The sequence below is a fragment of the Silurus meridionalis genome, chromosome 3 (genome assembly GCF_014805685.1).
Source record: "Silurus meridionalis isolate SWU-2019-XX chromosome 3, ASM1480568v1, whole genome shotgun sequence".
NCBI classification, from domain to species: domain Eukaryota; kingdom Metazoa; phylum Chordata; class Actinopteri; order Siluriformes; family Siluridae; genus Silurus; species Silurus meridionalis.
The window spans coordinates 5,646,300-5,666,823 of record NC_060886.1 but is presented as its reverse complement, the minus strand read 5'-3'; the positions used below and the strand labels follow the sequence as shown (position 1 = coordinate 5,666,823).

Here is a 20,524-nt window from a genome sequence, read left to right as displayed (position 1 = left end):
TAGAAGATATGTGTTTCAGACAGGATACTTTATCACTGTACTAAGCATGATCATTAAAATTGTTAGTTAAGTTATATATATATATATATATATATATATATATATATATATATATATATATATATATATATATACACATTATCAGGCTACAAAATGTCTATACCAAACATGCTAAAAGTCAAATGTAAATACTTTATTGATCATAGTAAAAATAGTTGCTCATAATACAATTAAAGTTAAAAAAAAATATAAGAAATGTAAAATAAAACCATATATATTAAAAATAGATTTTGTACATTCAGTAAATTTCCAATCTTGCTGAAATATACTGTATGAAAATGTGCAGCAGCAGGAAAACTGATGGCAGAAAAAGTCTGACTACAATGATAGTTATACAAGCTACTGTACATGTAACAATTATTGCACAAAAATTAGTGCACAGAAATTGCCCAAGATTATAAGAATTATATGTGTCATATGAAAATGTCTAAATATCTATATCTACACTTTAAATATAAGATTTAGGGCATGTAAAATTTTATAACCCATGAAAATCATAGACTAGACTTTCCTATACAATAAGTTTAATGTGGTAACATATACCTTGTCATTCTCCTTTTCCTGGAGAATTCCAAGGAGTTGATTGACAGTAACAGACTGGTCAATGTTGTTGACAGAGGTGGGCAGCTGGCCACTCAGATGGCATGCTATTTTAAAAGCCACATACCATATGTAGTGGAGCTCTGTGGTGATTGGCAGCGATTCAGCAGATCCAGCTTCAACCCCCCTCCTTCTTGCCTTTTTGTTGTTGGCCATAAACATCTTAAGGACACCCAATATGCAAATGAGGTAGCTCCCTTACTGACAAGGCCCACTCCAATCTAATCTCAACTTGTTCTGGAGGCTTTCAGGCTTCAGAGCAGTGGCCTGTTGTCAGTGGGAAAGCGCAATGTGGATTTGGGGTTAAAGGATTATCGGCGTCTCTTGGGACTTTGAGGTGACTAACAATGTCTTCTCCTCAAACCATAGCACGAGTGATTGGCCTCATCCGGCCTCTCAGGGATGTCACAGTTACGGCTGGGGAGACCGCAACCTTTGACTGCGAACTGTCATATGAGGGCATATCTGTGGAATGGTTCCTTGGGGGTAATAAACTGGAACCGAGCGACAGAGTAAGTGTTATTCAAAATCCAGTTATATGTTGTACTTTGTTTAAATAATGCTATAAACAATACATAGAAAACATTGTTTTGATGGTAGACATCAAATTGTTTAATTATATTTGAGGCCTTTCAAACATGGTGGCATGATGATTTTATACTGCTACAAGCATGCACACACAGAAACACACACCACACGCACAAACACACAATTTTGCTTTGCAAGATATTCTGAAGCCTATATTTTTACATTTTATACAATATTATACAGAATAATATCACCTACATGCTTTCTGCATATAAGGACCTGTGTGCATTAGGCGACACTTGACTACTTGATCTGGGTTTTGCGATAACGCTTGCGGCTATTCTGCTCTGCAAGCGTTCCTCTAGTTATTTTTAACTGCTTCAAGGCTCTGAGTTAAAAGGCAGGTGGCATGATGAGTATTTGACAGTTGCAAATTCAACTAAAACATTGGTATGTGATAGGTGTGTTATGTATAAAAACCTGCTTAATAAAACCTCTTTGGAGATTCTATGTGCTTTATTGTATTTCTATGACTTAGGTGCATTTGATAAGCGATTTCATTTAGTTTACATAAAGCAGAAATGCTTGGTTCTTTGTATGGGCTGTTGATTGCTGTATAGTGAATAGTGTTATTTCAAATCTCTTTGGTGGCATGAGTCATTTTTTGGTCTGTGTTAAAAAATATATGGATTCTATTAAATAATTATTGTATATGTATAACACATTTGGTAAAGTTTTTGTTCGTTGTGTGTCAGAAATGCACTTTGAATAATTACAACAAATTGATTATTTACTGTTTAATTCATTGTAATTGTAAGTTTTATTGTGATACAGCTGTTATATTGATTCATATGACATGTACACCCCTAGGCCTATGTAAGTTAGGGTACATTGCTCAGCTGGTTCTCAGGCTAAGGAGTTATCGCTAGCATAAAAGCAGAGGTGTGAAATTGAGATCAGTTAATGCTTCTCAGCTGCTGATGTCTATTGCAGGGGTGCAGTAAATAGCCCTCTCACAGCCTGGGAGACTTAATTTATCAATATGCTTGATTTGCACAGGTGGTGACCAGAGCTGAAGGCAGAATCCATACGCTGACCCTAAGAGACGTAAAACTGACTGAAGCAGGTGAGGTAAAACTCACTGCAAAGGATTTCCAAATCCAGGCCAAGCTCATTGTAAAAGGTAGGTTCCATTTGGCATATTAACTCAATAAGCCAATAATAAGCTCAATCATTTTGTTAAGGCAAAAACATCAAAAATTCTACTCTGGTATCAATACCATATACTGTATGTAAGGTCTTGGAAGATACTATTTGAAGGCAGACATTTTTGTTAGTTCATTTTCCATGTTTCAAACTGCACCTTTAAAAGCTCTTTAACAGCTGAACACACACATATATGTGGACGTATATGTTAAATGGTCAACTGTCATGCTTTAACAATAAAAGAGCCTTTAAAAGACCTTTAAATGGTGGATTTTTTAGAAAAAATACAATTTTCATTGCATTCACTGAACCCTTTATGATCTTTTCTTTAGAGCCTCCAGTCGAGTTCACCAAGCCACTCGAGGACCAGACTGTAGAGGAAGAAGCTACTGCAATACTAGAGTGTGAGGTCTCCAAAGAAAATGCGGAAGTCAGGTGGTTTAGAGATGGACAAGAAATCCGCAAAACAAAGAAGCATGAGATGGTTGCTGATGGCCGCAAGAGGAAGCTTATCATCCATGACTGCACACTTGACGATTCAAAGACTTATACCTGCGATTCCAAAGATTTTAAGACTTCTGCTTTCCTAAATGTTGAGCGTAAGTAATTTAAATTCAATTAAATGCTTAAAAATCTAAATTGAACCTATGAGGCACTGGTTGAAAATAATCTCATTTGTTTAGCTCCACATGTTGAGTTCACTAAACCACTCCATGATGTTGAGGTAATGGAGAAAGAAACTGCCAAGTTTGAGTGTGAGGTTTCCAGAGAAAATGCCAAGGTAAATGGTTTGCTCCCTGACGATGAGTTGTCTGATCTATAGATCTTTCATTTGCCTAAATATTTTAGTGGTAAAATAATAATAAGCTAGCTATATGAAAATGCTTGAAATTAGGACTGTTATTGTGCGCTATTTTGGATCATGAAACTGATATATTTTTTCTTTTTTCAAAAGGTTCGCTGGTTCAAGGATGGTAATGAAATCAGGAAAGGCAAGAAATATGATATCATTTCTAAAGGTGTTCAGCGTATTCTCATCATTAGCAAGTCTGTGTTTGATGATGAAGCAGAATATGAATGTGATGCAAGGACCTCCAAGACCTCTGGCATGCTTACTGTTGTCGGTCAGTTTTTAAACGTTTTTATTATATTCACTATCAGTATTTAACATCTAAAAGCAGTCGCTTAAACTTTTTCTCTGATTGCAGAGGAGGAGGCAAGGTTCACAAAGAACCTCGCTAATGTTGAAGGCACTGAAACCGACAGTATTAAACTGATCTGTGAGGTCTCCAAGTCCAGTGCAGAGGTTACATGGTATAAAGGAGACCAGGAATTGCCTGAGGGTGGTAGATATGAACATGTTGCAGATGGCAGAAAGAGAATCCTTATCATACAAGGCCTTCAATTGAGTGATGTTGGAGAATATCACTGCAAACTGCCTACCTCACAAACTACAGGAAACCTGAGAGTCAATGGTTAGGGATTTGGCATTTATGATTTTTTATTTTCTCTTTTTTGAAAATACTTTTGTGGGGGAAAAAAGACCAAACATTACATATTCTTTCTTTCAGAACTTGCCGCTGAGCTCATCTCCAGACCTCAAAGCCAGGAGGTGGTTGAAGGTGAAAAAGCAGAGTTTGTGTGCACTGTGTCCAAAGACTCTTACGAAGTCAAATGGTTCAGGGGTGACAAAGAACTCCATACAGATGACAAGTATGAAATTATTTCTGATGGCAAACGACAAGCCCTTGTAGTGAAGAAATGTGAGCTCAGTGATGAAGGTCCTTTTGTGGCTTCCATTGGTGCTACGAGAGCTTCAGCAGATTTGATTGTTCATGGTGCGCATTTTGTATACTCTCCACATTCATTTCATTGCTGCAAATATGGTGTGATATCTTGGCTTACACTTGTTTTTTTTGTTTTTTTTTATTCCAGAGAAACTTAGAATTATCACACCCCTCAAGGACACAAAGGCAAGTGAAGGACAAGAGATTGTTCTCAACTGTGAGGTGAACTCAGAGGAAGCCAAGGCCAAGTGGATGAAGAATGATGAAACAATATTCGATAGCAGCAAATTTATCATGTCCCAGAAATACAATGTGTACTCTTTGAGAATTAAAGACGCCGAAATGTCTGATGCGGCTACTTACCACTTAATACTGACCAATCATCGCAATGAGTGCGTCAAGAGTTCTGCCAAGATTACTGTACAGGGTTAGTTGCATATGTTTTCATCTCAATTTCAGTTACATTTCTTAATAACGTACATATTCTATACATAAAATATATGTATTATAAAGTACTTACCATTTTTGTCCACAGCTGAGGATCTGAGAATCATTGTTCCTCTGGACGATGTGGAAACACAGGAGAAGAAGGCCATCAGCTTCTCATGCAAAGTAAACAAACTAAATGCAACTGTACAGTGGATGAAAGCAGGGCAGGAGATTACTCTCAGCAAGCGCATTGTATACCGCGTTGACAAGGACAAGCACACCTTGACTATTAAAGACTGTAGTCTGGCAGATGAAGGGGAGTACGTTGTCACTGCTGGTGCCGACAAGTCCACTGCTGAGTTGATTATCAGTGAAGCACCTACAGACTTTATTACCCAACTTCAAGACCAGACCATTCCTGAATTTGAAGATGCTGAATTTACGTGCCAAGTCTCTAAAGAAAAGGCTGAAATCAAATGGTATAGAGATGGCAGAGAGATCAGAGAGTCTCCACGGTAATGAATGTCCTTTTCTGGTGTTATCCTTGTGTTTGGGAATGTTTTATCTTTTAATAGCTAATGCTGTTTTTCAATTGGTTTTCAGATATCAGTTTGAGCGTGATGGAAAGACCTGCACACTACGCGTTAAGGAGTGCAGACCTGATGATGAATGCGAATATGCTTGTGGTGTAGATGAGAAAAAATCAAGAGCTCGTCTGTTTGTTGAAGGTAATGCAATAACATTTGAGTGGTCTATTGATATATGGATGCATTTTATTTACCGACCATTAATCCACTACGTGTCTAAATCTATCCTGCTTTTTTGTTTTTATCCAGAAACACCGGTTGAGATTGTCAGACCACCTGTGGATATATTTGAGCTCCCAGGCTCAGATGTTGTGTATGAGGTGGAGCTCAACAAGGACAGAGTTGAAGTTAAATGGCTAAGGAACAACATGACTATTGTCCAGGGGGACAAATACCAAATGATGAGCGAAGGCAAGATTCACAGGCTTCAAGTATGTGAGATTAGACCTCGTGATCAGGGAGAGTACAGAGTTATTGCGAAAGACAAGGATGCCAAAGCCAAGCTTGAGCTTGCAGGTAATTTTTGTTACAATTTACACAAATTATGAATGACAAAACATATATAAAATGAATAAATGAATTGCATATTATTTTATTCCACACAATCCTTCAAATTTTACGTTAATTTTTCCCTTTTTAAAGCTGCACCAAAGATCAAGACAATGGATCAGGACTTAGTGACCGATGCTGGGAAACCATTTGTCATGTCAGTTCCCTATAATGCCTACCCACATGCTGAGGCTGAATGGTTCTTTGATAACATTAGCCTGCCTAAAGACAATCTTCACACAATGCCAGACAAAGCCGAGTACCGTTTGAAGGACCCTAAGAAGTCAGATGAAGGCCGGTATAAGGTCATTATCAAGAACAAGCATGGACAGGGAGAAGCTTTCATTAATCTCAAAGTCATTGGTGAGTTTAAATTCAAGCTAATACACTTGATATTTCTATATAAAATCATATTAACGAATGCACTCAAGTCATATAAACAGGTACATTAGCACACATTAGACAAGCCAATCCTGATTATTGTTACAATAATTGGCTCAAAACTCTTTATTGGTCTGTCATCATTAGTTTGGTTGTTGACTAAATAACACACTTTGTCTCTCTGTAGATGTTCCTGGCCCTGTAAAGAACCTGCATGTGGTTGATACTGCTGACGGAGAGGTCAGCATTGCATGGGATGAGCCTGAAAGTGATGGTGGCAGCAAGATCATAGCCTATGTGGTTGAGAGACGTGATGTCAGGCGCAAAACTTGGACTCTGGCAACTGACCTTGCTGATACCACAGAATACACAATCACTGGGCTACAAAGAGACTCCAAATACTTTTTCCGTGTTTGTGCACGCAATAGAGTTGGAAGCGGTCCGAATGTTGAAACGGATGAAGCTGTGCAAGCTAAGAATAAGTTTGGTAAGGTTAACTTTTAAAATCTTGATTGTAAGTGCTAAAAAGACAGAATTTTAGCCATCCTTATAAATATACCTTTTAATTTCCTGCATTCCAGATGTTCCTGATCCACCCCAAAATGTTATCGTTGGAAACGTAAATAAGTTTGGTGCCACAGTCTCCTGGGAACCACCTCTGTTTGATGGTGGATCTGAAATCACCTCGTACATCATTGAACTCCGTGACCGAACATCTGTGCAATGGTCTCCAGTCATGGTGACTAAAGCACAAGATCGTTCAGCAATCATCAATGACGTTATTGAAAACAAGGAATACATCTTCCGTGTTAGAGCAGAGAACAAGGCTGGTCCTGGCAAGCCAAGTGCTGCCACTAACCCTGTTAAAATCATGGATCCAATAGGTTAGGAGTGCATGTTTTCCCCACTTTTATTATTATTATTATTATTATTTACCTTTTAAACAATCTAGAAGTATTTATAGAATTATTTTATAATTTGGTCTTTGCTGCACTGTTTCAGAGAGACCAAGCCCACCCCTGAATCTGATGCACTCTGAGCAGACTAGGGATTCTTGTCTGCTGACATGGGAGACTCCTCTTAGAAATGGAGGCAGTATGATCACCGGTTATATTATTGAGAGGTGTGAGGAAGATACAGATAAATGGCTGAGATGTAATGCCAGACTTTGCCAGGATCTGTCATACAGGGTAACTTCTGAATTCCCACAGCTTTTGTTTAATTGTCTTGTTATGTTGATTTGATAATTGTTTAATTTTTATTTATTTTTTTTTACCAGATTGCTGGTCTTAAATTCGGAAAGAATTATAAGTACAGAGTCATGGCTGAGAATGCAGCTGGACAGTCTGACCCATCAAACATTGTTGGACCCGTGCTGGCAGATGACCCACACTGTGAGTAGTGACCCATGTCACAGGTCTACAAGTGATCCCCAAGTTACGATGAATCGACTTGTGATTTTCTGATCTTACAATAGCTATACGCCAAAAATGTCAAAATATTTTCACGTGGCAGGCAAAAGTAGCAGCGTATGCTCCACCCTCCCTTCACAAATTGGCACTCATTCACACGCCTGCTGCCACATACATATATAATGTTTAGTTGAGTTACAGTTTGTAGTAAGAATAAGTACAGTTTTAGTTTAATCGTATAGTAAATCATGCTGTTTTCAATTCAAGTTTATTTCTATAGCGCTTTGCAGAATGTTAGAAATATATATTAAAAAATTGTTTTTAGCGTTAAAAAAAACAAAAAAACAATACAAACACTGAAGAGTGAGAAATATCATAAACACTGGAATGTGTGACTATGAGAAATGTCCTTTATATAATCTTATACAGTCAGTTAGAGTTGTGGAACCACATGCTCCTGTTTTGCTAAATTATGTACTGTAATTTGTTAAATTATTAATAAACCACAGTATGCTACTCCATACTATTCACCATTCTCCTGGGTAGGCTAGACTTCCCAATGTACAATATTTTCAAGTTACGATGGTCATCAGAACGCATTTACATCATAAGTCCGGGACAACCTTTATTGTAATTGTTTTTTTTAGTAGAGTATTATAAATGATGCTATTTATTTCTTTGAATTTAGTTGCACCTACACTGGACTTGAGTGCCTTCAAGGATGGCCTAGAGGTCATTGTACCTCAGCCACTTTCTATTCGTGTTCCCATCACTGGCTACCCGACACCCACTGCTAAGTGGACCTTTGGTGACAAGGAGCTCATTTCTGGTGACCGAGTGTCCATGGTCACAAAGAGCACATTTACAGAGTTAGTCATTACTCCAAGTGTGCGACCTGATAAAGGCACATATTCTCTGACACTGGAAAATGATGTAAGCAGCGTCTCTGGAGAGATTGATGTCAATGTCATTGGTATGTCCAGCACGCTGCTAAGAATCCTTATTTCAGTTTTCTCTTCACAACGAATAAAAGTTAGCCGTAAATAAAACTAAATTAAACTGTTTCCCTTCCAATGTTTCAGCATGTCCAAGTGCACCCAAGGATTTCAAGGTTGCAGAAGTAACACGAAGACATGTGCATCTGATGTGGGAAGCACCAGAGCATGATGGCGGCAGTCCACTTACAGGCTATCAGGTTGAGAAGCGTGACGTGTCCAGAAAGACATGGGTCAAGGTATTCAACCCGCTCCGAATTTACAAAATTTGTCACAAAAAATTTTATTTGTTGAATTACACTTTACGACTATACAAGTCTTACATGTATTTCTATTTTATTTACACTTTAGGTCATTAGTGGTGTGCAAGACCAGGAATACACTATCACAGATGTGATTGAGGGCAAGGAGTACTTGTTTAGAGTTGTCGCCTGCAACAAGTGTGGCCCTGGAGAGCCTGCATATATTGATGATCCTGTAAATGTGTCTTCCCCAGCCAGTAAGTGTTCATGAGAAAGTTACTATAGGCAAACAAACCTGCAGCATGCACAACTAAATCAATTTTTACTGCTTTTTGCACAGCTGTTCCAGATCCACCAGAGAATCTTAAATGGAGAGACAAGTCAGCCAGCAAAATATTTTTATCTTGGGAACCTCCAAAATGGGATGGTGGTGCACCAATTAAAGGCTACACTGTGGACAAATGCCAACGTGGCACTGACAAGTGGGAGCCATGTGGAGATTTGACACCTGACCTTAAGTAAGTTAAAATAAAGAAATAATTAAATGCTTGGTTTTTAAAATGTTTTGAAAAAATACCACCTAACAAAAATCTTTTTGTTCTGCACTAGGTTTGAGGTTACTGGTCTGATCGAGGGACAGTGGTATGCTTATCGTGTGAGAGCCTTGAACAGACTGGGCTCAGGTAGACCCTGTAAGGCAACTGATGAGATCTTGGCAGTTGATCCTAAAGGTATTATTACATTATTATTTTATTTTTTTGGTCATCTCTCTGTAACTGTGTGTAAGACAACCTGTGTCTTTAACCTTCTTTGTTACAGAGCCTCCAGAAATTCACTTGGATGCAAAAATCCTGGCAGGCTTAACTGCAAAGGCTGGCACAAAGATTGAGCTTCCTGCTGAAATCACAGGCAAACCAGAACCTAAAGTCAAATGGACCAAGGCTGACCTAATCCTTAAGGAAGATGACAGAATATCTATTGATACTAAGCCTGGTCACTCCACAGTGACAATTGCTAAGACAAAACGGGATGACTCAGCAACATACATTATTGAAGCCGTTAACAGCAGTGGCCGTGCAACAGCAACTGTTGATGTAAACATTCTAGGTACTGTAACTGTTTTACATAATATAAGAGTAGTGGACAGTAACAAAGTAAATGTAATTCGTTAAAGTACTTAAGTATCTTTTTCAGGTATCTGTACTTTATTGAAGTATATGCATCTGGGGAATATTTTACTTTAAGTTCACAACATTTTTAAGTCAACTTTCTTATGTAACTACATTTTGGGAAATCAGTCGTTCCTTTTTTTTATTAGAAGTTGAAAAAAAAGGTTTTGGGCTTCTGATAATCTCAATAGATATTAATTAGTGTTTAACTAAATATATTAATAGATTGTTGTCCTGAGAGTAACATTAGAGTCATGTGACAAAAATGATAATAGGAAAATTATAGCCAGAATAAATCATAGTGCTCTGGATACTTAAGTACATTTAAAGGTAAATACCTTTGTACTTTTACTCAAGTAAAAGTATTAATGAAGCACATTTACTGTCGTAATATTTTACAATGTGTATTTCTACTTTTACTCAAGTACATAATTTTGTGTACTTCGTCCATCACAGATTAGGAAAATCTAAACTTTGTAGGTACAGTTGTAATAAGTGAGGGTTTTTATCTATCTATCTATCTATCTATCTATCTATCTATCTATCTATCTATCTATCTATCTATCTATCTATCTATCTATCTATATATATATATATATATATATAGAGAGAGAGAGAGAGAGAGAGAGAGCGAGAGAGAGAGAGAGAGAGAGAGAGAGATTAATTTTATTTTTTATTTTATTTTTCAGAATAATGTATCATGAATATAATATACTCATTTAATTTTTAACAGATAAACCGGGCCCTCCAGCTGCCTTTGATATTTCTGAAATCACCAATGAATCCTGTTTATTGGCTTGGAATCCACCCAGAGATGATGGTGGCTCGAAGGTGACAAACTACATAGTTGAAAGAAGGGCTACAGACAGTGAAATCTGGTATAAGCTGTCTTCTACTGTGAAGCAGACGAACTACAAAGCCACCAAGCTTGTGACTTTCAAAGAATATATCTTTAGAGTTTATGCTGAGAATCAGTTTGGCATTGGTCCACCAGCTGAACATACTCCAATTGCTGCCAAATATCCATTTGGTATGTTAAAATAATCTTTACAGGAATTAGAAAATATCAGTGCCTCCTACCCCAAATATATAATAATGAATATGTTATTAATATTTGAACTAGATCCACCTGGACCTCCATACAAACTGGAGGCATCTGATATTACCAAGGATGCTGTAACTCTGAACTGGATTGAGCCTGATGAAGATGGAGGAAGTCCCATTACTGGCTACTATGTGGAGAGATTTGAGCCTGATGCTGATAAGTGGATACGATGCAATAAATTACCAGTTAGCGACACAACCTTGAGGTAAAAAAATGTTGACTCCACAAAAACAAGGTACCAGATTTACAGCAAAATGAACATAGTTTATAACTATACTTTTTTTAATAATTTAGGGTGAAAGGATTGCCCACCAGGAAGAAGTATAAGTTCCGTGTTTTGGCTGAAAATCTTGCCGGACCAGGCAAACCAAGCAAGGAGACTGACCAAATCATGATCAAGGATCCTATTGGTAAAATATACAATTTTTTGGCGGATCTTTTTAAAACTCTTTACACCAGAAAATATTAAATTTTACAAATCTGTTGCTACAAAGCTTAAAACACAAAATGGTATATAGGAATGCTTTTGTGTGAAGCAGCATTTGCCTTTACTGGACATATGGAGTCTAAACCTGTTCAAGTGTGACAATGCTCCATGAAGGGATGATTAAACAAAGATAAGGTTAAAAAAAAAATAAACACAGAGCTCTCTGACCTCAACTCTTGAAGGTCTTCTTGCCTAACATCAGTGCCTGACCCCTCTAGTGTGGCTTCATGATCACAAATCCCACAGCCATCATCTAAAACCTTGTGGAAATTCTTTAAAAAGCACATGTAGATGAGATGGTTTGGTGATCAAGACATTTGGCCATATAGTATATATGTGTGAGAAAGGGAGGCTGAAATATGTATGTTTTTTCAGATCCTCCATGGCCTCCTGGCAAGCCAAATGTTAAGGATGTTGCAAAGACTTCTGCTTTCCTGCAATGGACAAAGCCTGAGCATGACGGTGGTGCTAAGATTGAGTCCTACATTATTGAGCTTCTCAAGAGTGGAACTGATGAGTGGGTTCGTGTAGCAGATGGCATACCTTCTCTTGAATATTTCCTGAAGGGATTAATGGAGAAGCAGGAATACTCCTTCCGAATCAGAGCTGTCAATGCAGCCGGCGAGAGTGAACCTAGTGAACCTAGCAACCCTGTTCTTTGCAAGGAGAGACTCAGTAAGTTATTTGTTTTTTTTGTTTTTTGTTTCCTTTTTAGCTTTCACCTTCTTTAGAACTTGTTTTAAAATATTTTCCTTTCTTATCAGATCCTCCATCCCCACCAAGATGGCTCCAGGTGGTTAGTATTTCACGTAACAATGCAGAACTGAAGTGGACAGCTCCAGAGAGAGATGGTGGCTCTCCAATTACCAATTATATAGTGGAAAAGAGAGATGTGAGACGCAAAGGCTGGCAGGTGGTGGATACCACAGTAAAAGAGCTGATATACACTGTCACTCCACTGAATGATGGCTCTCTCTATGTATTCCGTGTGGCAGCTGAAAATGCTGTTGGACCCAGTGAATACTGTGAACTTGTCGACTCCGTTCTGGCAAAAGACACATTCAGTAAGCTGAAAGTCTTAACAATATACAGTTTACATTCTAAAAATTTGATCCGATAGTCTTAGAGTCGAGTGATATTAATTAACCATTCTACTCTTACAGCCACTCCTGGACCTCCTTATGCTTTGACTGTCACAGGCGTGTCAAAGACACATGTTGATCTCAAATGGGAAGCACCTAAGAATGATGGTGGCAGACCTATCCTACGGTATTCAAACCCTAAGAAAATCACTAGTATTGATTTGTTTTGATCTTGATCCCCTTTACCATGCCACTAAATTGTGTATATATAAAAACATTTTAGGTATGTCATTGAGAAGAAAGAGAAACTTGGAACACGTTGGGTAAAATCTGCAAAGACATCAGGTCCTGACTGCGATTATAGAGTCACTGATGTCATTGAAGGCACTGAGGTACAGTTCCAGGTCCTTGCTGAGAATGAGGCTGGCGTTGGTCACCCAAGTGAACCTACAGACATTGTGGTAATTGAGGACCCAACAGGTACGATAAAATGGATATTGTATTACATTTATGTAGAATTTGCAAGAAGTGAAATAAATAAACAATACAATACACTTCATTTTTGAATAAAAATTTATTGTACATTTTTCCAGGTCCACCATCTCCTCCTCAGGATCTCCATGTCACAGAGGCAGCTAGAGATCATATCTCTATTGCCTGGAAAGCTCCCGACAATAATGGAGGCAGTCCAGTCACTGGATATCACATTGAGCTTTGTGAAGCTGGCACAGAAAAGTGGATGAGAGTTAACTCTCGGCCCGTTAAAGAGCTGAAATACAGGGCTGGTGAGGAGGAGGGCATCGTTCCTGAGAAGCAATACATTTTCAGAGTCCGTGCTGTCAACTCAGTTGGTGCTAGTGAGCCATCTGAGATCTCTGAGAGTGTATATGCTAAAGACTCTGACTGTAAGCTGAATCTTTCTCCCATTATTATTTAAAATGTTTTTCTGTAATGTGAGCATACAGAATAATCATTGAAATTCATTCAAGTTAATAAATAGGTTCCTCACAATCTTTACAGGCAACCCTACCATTGAGTTCCAGACCAAGGACGTAGTTGTTGTGGAGGGTGAGCAGATGCACCTTCCAATTCCATTTAAAGCTGTTCCATCGCCTAGAATCACATGGCACAAAGATGGCAAGGAGATGAAGGCTGACGACAGAACTTCATTTAGATCAGATTACATTTCCTGCCATCTGGAAATTCCAAGCTGCCTGCATTCTGATGCTGGTCAATACAAAGTTACCCTGGAGAATAGCCTTGGAACAATCAGCGGGACAATCAACGTTAAAGTTATCGGTATGATTATAGCAATAACATAAGACATAAGAACTACTTTGAATATTATACTCCATACGTTTTTAATTATGCATCACATTTCTAATATCGTTTTTATTATCAGGTCTTCCTGGGCCATGCAAGGAAATTGTTGCTAGTGATATTACCAAGAGCTCCTGCAAAGTGACATGGGAACCTCCAGACTATGATGGTGGTAGTCCTATTCTGCATTATGTCCTGCAGCGCAGAGAAGCGGGCAGGAGAACTTATGTCAATGTCATGTCTGGTGAGAACAAACTCAGCTGGTCTGTCAAGGACCTCATCCAAAATGGGGAATACTATTTCCGTGTCAGGGCAGTAAACAAAATTGGCGGTGGAGAGTTTATTGAGCTTCGCAACCCTGTAATTGCTGCGGATCAGAAGCGTAAGTAACAGCAGAGAAGATTTTTCTAAAAATGTGTAAAATGACAGAATAATTGCTTACAATTTGTTTTGCACTATTTATGTATAGATCCACCTGATCCACCGGTTGATGTTGAAACTCACAATCCTACTTCCGAATCTGTGACCCTTACTTGGAAGCCACCTATGTATGATGGTGGAGCCAAGATTATGGGTTATATTCTAGAGAAGATGATGAAAGGTGAAGAAAAATTTGAACGCTGCAATGACTACCTTGTACCAGTATTGTCCTACACGGTGAAGGGCTTGAGGCCAGGAAAAGAGTACCAGTTCCGTGTGCGTGCAGAGAATCCAGCAGGCATTAGTGAGCCTTCTCGTTCCTCTCCTATGGTCAAAGCCACTGATGCAGTTGGTATGTTCAATTAATTGTTTGAATGATTTTCTCCATCATAAGTTATATTCATTTATATTTTTAATATAACATTTTGTTTGAAATATTTCCAATTTCAGACCGTCCCAAAGTGTTCCTCAGTGGCAGTTTGCAATCAGGCTTAAGTGTCAAGAGAGGTGAGGAGATCAGACTAATTGCCTACATTTCTGGGTTCCCTTACCCGGAAATAACATGGTCAAGGAACAATTCAACCATCAGGCCAGAGGCACTGAGAAAGAGGCCAGAAAAGCCTAAAAAGAAGAAGGAGAAGAAGGCAGAGGAAGAAAAAATAGAAGAAGACAAGGAGAAAAAGGAAGAAAAGCCTAAAGAAGGGGAGGAAAAGAAGGAGGAAGAGAAGAAGGAGAAACCAGTAGAAGTAGAAGAACCAGAAGAGCCAGAGGAGGAATACCACCCATCTCTGAATGAGCGTCTTACCATTGATAACTCAAGGAAGGGTGAATCCTGCATTTTTGTGAAAGACGTTATCAGAGGCGATCATGGTGTTTACACCATCAAGGTGGAGAATGATCATGGTATTGCCTCTGCCACCTGTGAAGTTAATGTTCTTGGTAAATTCATTTCATATCATTATAAAATTGGTTTTATAATTAATTATGTTGGATTATTTCTTATGGCATTGATATACTGCACACTTATGGATTTTATTCATGCATTCCAGACACTCCTGGACCTCCAGTCAACTTCAAATTTGAGGAAGTAAGGAAGGATTCTATTATCTGCAAGTGGGAACCTCCACTAGATGATGGTGGCAGTGAGGTCCTAAATTATTTGTTAGAGAAGAAAGACAACTCCAAGCTTGAGACTGGATGGGTCACTGTGACTTCAACAATCAGAGGTTGCAAGTATCCAGTGACAAATCTGATTGAAGGAAAGGAGTACCTTTTCAGAGTTACTGCTGAGAACAGATATGGTCCTGGAAAACCTGCTATCTCCAAACCCGTCATTGCCAAGAATCCATTTGGTAGCCAACATTTTCACTTGTTTTACCACTTGTTTTACTTGATGCATAGTCTTTTACAGTTGTAAGTTTATATTTGTCATTTGCCATATTTCAGATCCCCCAGAGGCACCTGAGAAACCTGAAATTAAAGACATTACAGCAAACAGCATGGTTGTTACTTGGAATGAACCAAACGACAATGGAAGCCCCATCCAAGGATACTGGGTGGAAAAACGCGAAATCAACAGTACACACTGGGCACGAGTTAATCGCAGCATCATTAATGCGCTGGAAGTAAATGTCGAAGGTCTTTTGGAAGGATTGACATACATTTTCAGAGTCTGTGCAGAAAATTTAGCCGGATGTGGAAGGTTTAGTCCACCATCTGATCCAAAAACAGCCCAGGCTCCAATTTGTAAGCTGATCACATTGTGTTGCTTTGATATATATATTAAAAGTACTGAAATTGTAAATCGTAAATACTAAATTATTATTATTATTATTATTATTATTTTTTTTTTTTTTACTAGTGCCACCGGGTCCACCAATTCCACGAGTTGTTGACACCACAGACCATTCAATAACAGTTGAATGGGATCCTCCTGCAGACAATGGTGGTGCAGAGATTTTTGGTTACCAAGTCGACAAGGTACTTGCTGGGACTAATGACTGGTCAAGAGCCACAGAGAGACCATGGAAAACCAGGACATTTACTGTTTATGGTGTCAGAGAAAAGGCTAAGTACATTGTACGTGTGATAGCGGTCAACTGTGTTGGTGAAGGTGCTCCCGGTATGACCAATGCAGTCATTGTGAAGAATCCAGCAGGTATAAAATCAGTGCTTAATACAAAAAAAATATGAGACATAATAAGGTGAGATTGTAAAGATTTATGACTGTGCTTATAACCTTTCCCAAACAGAAATGCCTGTAATTGAACTTGATATCTCTGTGAAGAATGGTCTTATTGTAAGAGCTGGTGAGATCCTGAGGATTCCTGCACATGTAACGGGTAGACCTAAACCGTCACTCCAATGGACAAAGGATGATAAAAAACCAGACAAGGATCGTGTAGAAATAGAAGAAGTAGGCCAGGACAGCACTCTTATTGTCAGGACTTCAAATAGAAGTGACAGTGGCAGATACCAGATTACTGCAGCAAACCCAAGTGCCATCAAGTCTGCATGGACCAGGGTTGAAGTTGTTGGTGAGTAACTACTTATTGAGTTTTTTCTGAACCTGTAAGTGAACAACTTCACTGTTTGTGCAGTTTATATTGTTTGTAATGATGACACACATTAACAAAATCTTACTTGTAAACTGCTTTATTTAGATGTTCCTGGGCCTGTCCTTGAACTCAAGCCTGTCGTAGTAACCAGAAAGTTAATGATTCTGAACTGGTCCGATCCTGATGATGATGGTGGTAGTGATTTGACTGGCTTCATTGTTGAAAGAAGAGAGCCCAAGATGCACACATTTAGACAGCCCATTGAAACTGTTGCTTCTAAATGTGAAATTGGGGGTATCGTTGAAGGACAGGAATACATCTTCCGAGTCGTGGCGAAGAATAAATATGGCTGTGGACCACCAGTTGATCTTGGACCTGTTCGTGCTGTTGACCCACAAAGTAATGTGACTTTTATACAGAGCAAAATGTAATTGTTCAAATAATACAGTAAATAAACAATGTTCTTTTATTTACATGTCAGGTCCACCTACCTCTCCTGAGAAGTTCCACTACACAGAAAGAACCAAGTCCTCCATTACCCTTACATGGAAACCACCTCGCAATGATGGTGGCAGTCCAGTTATTGGATACATCATAGAAAAGAAACGTCAAGATCATCCTGCTTTCCAGCCTGTCTCCCCAGACATGTGCACAGATCTGACACTGACTGTAGAGAATCTGGATGAGCTGCACATGTATGAATTCCGTGCAAAGGCTGTGAATAGCATTGGGGAAAGTGATCCTTCTATCCCCTTGACTGTTGTGATTCAGGATGATGAAGGTTTGTCTGGTTGTGGGGTTTGGCTTTTCCAAAACAAGACATTTTACCTACTCTTTGCAATGTACTTTATTAGGTGCTATGTTCAATATGTATACATATTTATATTTTTACAGTTCCTCCAACTTTGCACATGTTGAAGCACTTCAAAGGTGACTTGATTAGAGTGAGGAAGAATGAGCCAGTTGAGATCCCTGCTGAAATCACAGGTCTCCCAATGCCAAAGGTTGAATGGTTTAAGAATGATGTTCTTATTGACAAGCCCACTGAGAGAATCCTGACTGAGACCAAACAGATTGACAGACTCACAGAACACTCCAAACTCACTATCCCAGCTGTTTCAAGGCTGGAAAAGGGAGTATACACTGTAACTGCTTCAAATCGCCTTGGAACACTTAGCCATTACATCACAGTGGAGGTGTTGGGTAAGTTTAATAAGATAATCTACTTTAATGTTTTTATTCAATATACGCAGATGCATAATGGATGTTCAATGTTTTGAATTAGATCGACCAACACCACCAAGAAATGTTGCAGTTTCAAATATCCGAGCCCAATCTTGCCAACTGACCTGGGATGCACCACTGGATACTGGTGGCTGTGAGCTCACCAATTACATTGTTGAGATGAAAGACCTTGATGTTGAAGATGCAGAGAAAGCAGAATGGGTTCAGATTACAGACAAAATAATAGATAAGAAATATGGGGTAAACAAACTAAGAATCTGAAAAAACTGTCATAAATTGACCAATATATTTTCATTTATTAACCAATATACTGTAATGATTAATTGTTTTATGTCTTATAGGCATGGGACCTTGTAACTGGTAAAAACTATAAGTTCAGAATTAAAGCTCAGAACAAGTACGGGATAAGTGATGGCTGTGAATCTGAAGAGGCGCAAATAAGGGATCCATTCGCCCTACCTGGCCCTCCAGAAAAAGTTACTATAGCAGAACATTCTAAAGTCCATATGCTAGTAACATGGGAGCCTCCTATGGATTGTGGCGGGTCTAGGATCATTGGCTATTGGCTGGAGAAGCGGCAAAAAGGCACCACCCACTGGGCTAAAGCATGCAAATCCCTGGTATCTAAACGTGGCATGAAAGGCTGGGAATGTCACGTCACACGTCTCATTGAGGGACTTGAATATGAATTCCGAGCGATGGCTTGCAACGCTGCAGGAGTTGGTCCCCCAAGCGCTGTTTCTGAATCAGCCTTTGCTGATGAGCCTATTAGTAAGCTAAATTACAGGATACATTTTTGTAATACATATTATATAGGTAAGTTTTTTTATGTTGAATGTGTAAGTGACAATTCTTTGCTTGCTTGTGTACTGTAGCTCCACCTGGCATGCCAGCAGCTCCTTTAATTGCTGACAAAACCAAGCGTAGTGTCACTCTTTCATGGACCCCACCAGCCAAAGATGGTGGCAGCCCAATCAAGGGTTACATAATTGAAATCCAAGATGAGGGCACATCTGACTGGACAAGAGTAAACGATGCAGACACTCTCAACCCTACAACTGAATTTACCGTTCCCAATCTCCAGGAACTCAAGAAATACAGATTTAGAATTATTGCAGTAAATGCTATTGGCGAGTCTGAGCCAAGTCCCAGAACCACCGAGGTTCTCATGGAGGACATTCACAGTAAGCTTTCAATTTTAAACTGGATTTCAGTTGAAATTCAAGTGTTTTCTTTAAAATTTCATTGTTCATTGTGAAATGTTTTTAACTCCACAGCTGAACCAAAGTTATTTATGGACATCAAAGCTGAAGAATTAGTATCAATCCCTGCTGGAACTCCAATCAAAATCCCAGTAACTGTCTCTGGACGTCCTGTTCCCAAGGTCTCTTGGGAATTTGCTGGCAAAGCAAAGACAGAGACGAAAGATCGTGTTCATACTCTCCCAGTTGATTCACAGGTATTACATTGATGGTTTGATAACTATTTTAGCTAAGGCAGTTTATAGGTTTTGGGTCCTTAACTCTGTCTACATGAATCTCTAGAAACTGAGACTGTTTTACTGTATTACACACACACACACACACACACACACACACACACACACACATATATATATATATATATATATATATATATATATATACTATTTAAATTCTACAACTAATGTATTATAGAAAATAATTTTTCAATGTTTTCTTTTTTTTCTCTTTCTCTATGGTGCTTAGGTGGAATCTACTGATACTACCTCTGTCTTAACAATTCCTGTGAGCGTAAGAGCTCACTCTGGCCGATACACTGTAACAGCAAAAAACAAAACTGGACAGAAGCATATTAATATCAGAGTCATTGTGCTTGGTGAGTTTCATCCTTTTTTTAAATCAAATCCTGTAAATGGCAAAAGCATTAGCACAGAAGCATTAGCACATTAGCACAGTACAATTAATAAAAAATACAATTTGTTTTTTATTTTTATTTTTTTATAGATGTTCCTGGACCACCCAAGGATCTCAAAGTTACCGATGTGACCAGATCTACAATGCGAATTATCTGGAAGCTTCCAGATACTGATGGTGGAGAGAGAATTAAGAGCTACTTTATTGAAAAGAAAGCTGTAAGTGGAAAAGCCTGGACAACAGTAAATCCAGCCTGTGCCAATATGGCCTTTGTGGTACCTGATCTTCTTGAGGGCCAAGAATATCTGTTCCGAGTTCGTGCTGAAAATCGTCTTGGAATGGGTCCATTCACTGAGACTACAGAGCCAGCAAGGGCTAGAGATCCAATTTGTAAGTTTGAAATAGGAAAAAATCATATGGTCAATCTGGATAAAAATAAACTAGAAATAATTTTAGATTTACCATTA

The 20,524-nt window shown here is 38.7% G+C and overlaps 1 protein-coding gene across 1 annotated transcript in view; it reads left to right on the top strand.

Annotated features, from left to right (window-relative positions):
* Window positions 1-20,524, top strand: part of ttn.2 (titin, tandem duplicate 2) — a 178,045-nt gene that overhangs the window by 94,658 nt on the left and 62,863 nt on the right. Inside the window, 47 exon segments of the mRNA XM_046845789.1 lie at window positions 1,030-1,172; window positions 2,248-2,371; window positions 2,727-2,993; window positions 3,078-3,175; window positions 3,350-3,518; window positions 3,603-3,869; window positions 3,966-4,232; window positions 4,330-4,608; window positions 4,717-5,125; window positions 5,214-5,338; window positions 5,447-5,713; window positions 5,840-6,109; window positions 6,315-6,614; window positions 6,709-7,011; window positions 7,130-7,317; window positions 7,407-7,521; window positions 8,228-8,512; window positions 8,622-8,773; window positions 8,886-9,033; window positions 9,117-9,294; window positions 9,386-9,507; window positions 9,596-9,883; window positions 10,679-10,975; window positions 11,069-11,255; window positions 11,345-11,460; window positions 11,913-12,212; window positions 12,302-12,601; window positions 12,701-12,806; window positions 12,903-13,099; window positions 13,213-13,524; window positions 13,640-13,918; window positions 14,022-14,321; window positions 14,409-14,711; window positions 14,810-15,298; window positions 15,409-15,711; window positions 15,806-16,105; window positions 16,221-16,517; window positions 16,612-16,896; window positions 17,023-17,316; window positions 17,399-17,698; window positions 17,812-18,120; window positions 18,203-18,402; window positions 18,504-18,933; window positions 19,038-19,346; window positions 19,440-19,621; window positions 19,890-20,019; window positions 20,148-20,447. Coding sequence (XP_046701745.1) covers window positions 1,030-1,172; window positions 2,248-2,371; window positions 2,727-2,993; window positions 3,078-3,175; window positions 3,350-3,518; window positions 3,603-3,869; window positions 3,966-4,232; window positions 4,330-4,608; window positions 4,717-5,125; window positions 5,214-5,338; window positions 5,447-5,713; window positions 5,840-6,109; window positions 6,315-6,614; window positions 6,709-7,011; window positions 7,130-7,317; window positions 7,407-7,521; window positions 8,228-8,512; window positions 8,622-8,773; window positions 8,886-9,033; window positions 9,117-9,294; window positions 9,386-9,507; window positions 9,596-9,883; window positions 10,679-10,975; window positions 11,069-11,255; window positions 11,345-11,460; window positions 11,913-12,212; window positions 12,302-12,601; window positions 12,701-12,806; window positions 12,903-13,099; window positions 13,213-13,524; window positions 13,640-13,918; window positions 14,022-14,321; window positions 14,409-14,711; window positions 14,810-15,298; window positions 15,409-15,711; window positions 15,806-16,105; window positions 16,221-16,517; window positions 16,612-16,896; window positions 17,023-17,316; window positions 17,399-17,698; window positions 17,812-18,120; window positions 18,203-18,402; window positions 18,504-18,933; window positions 19,038-19,346; window positions 19,440-19,621; window positions 19,890-20,019; window positions 20,148-20,447 — 11,589 coding nt within the window.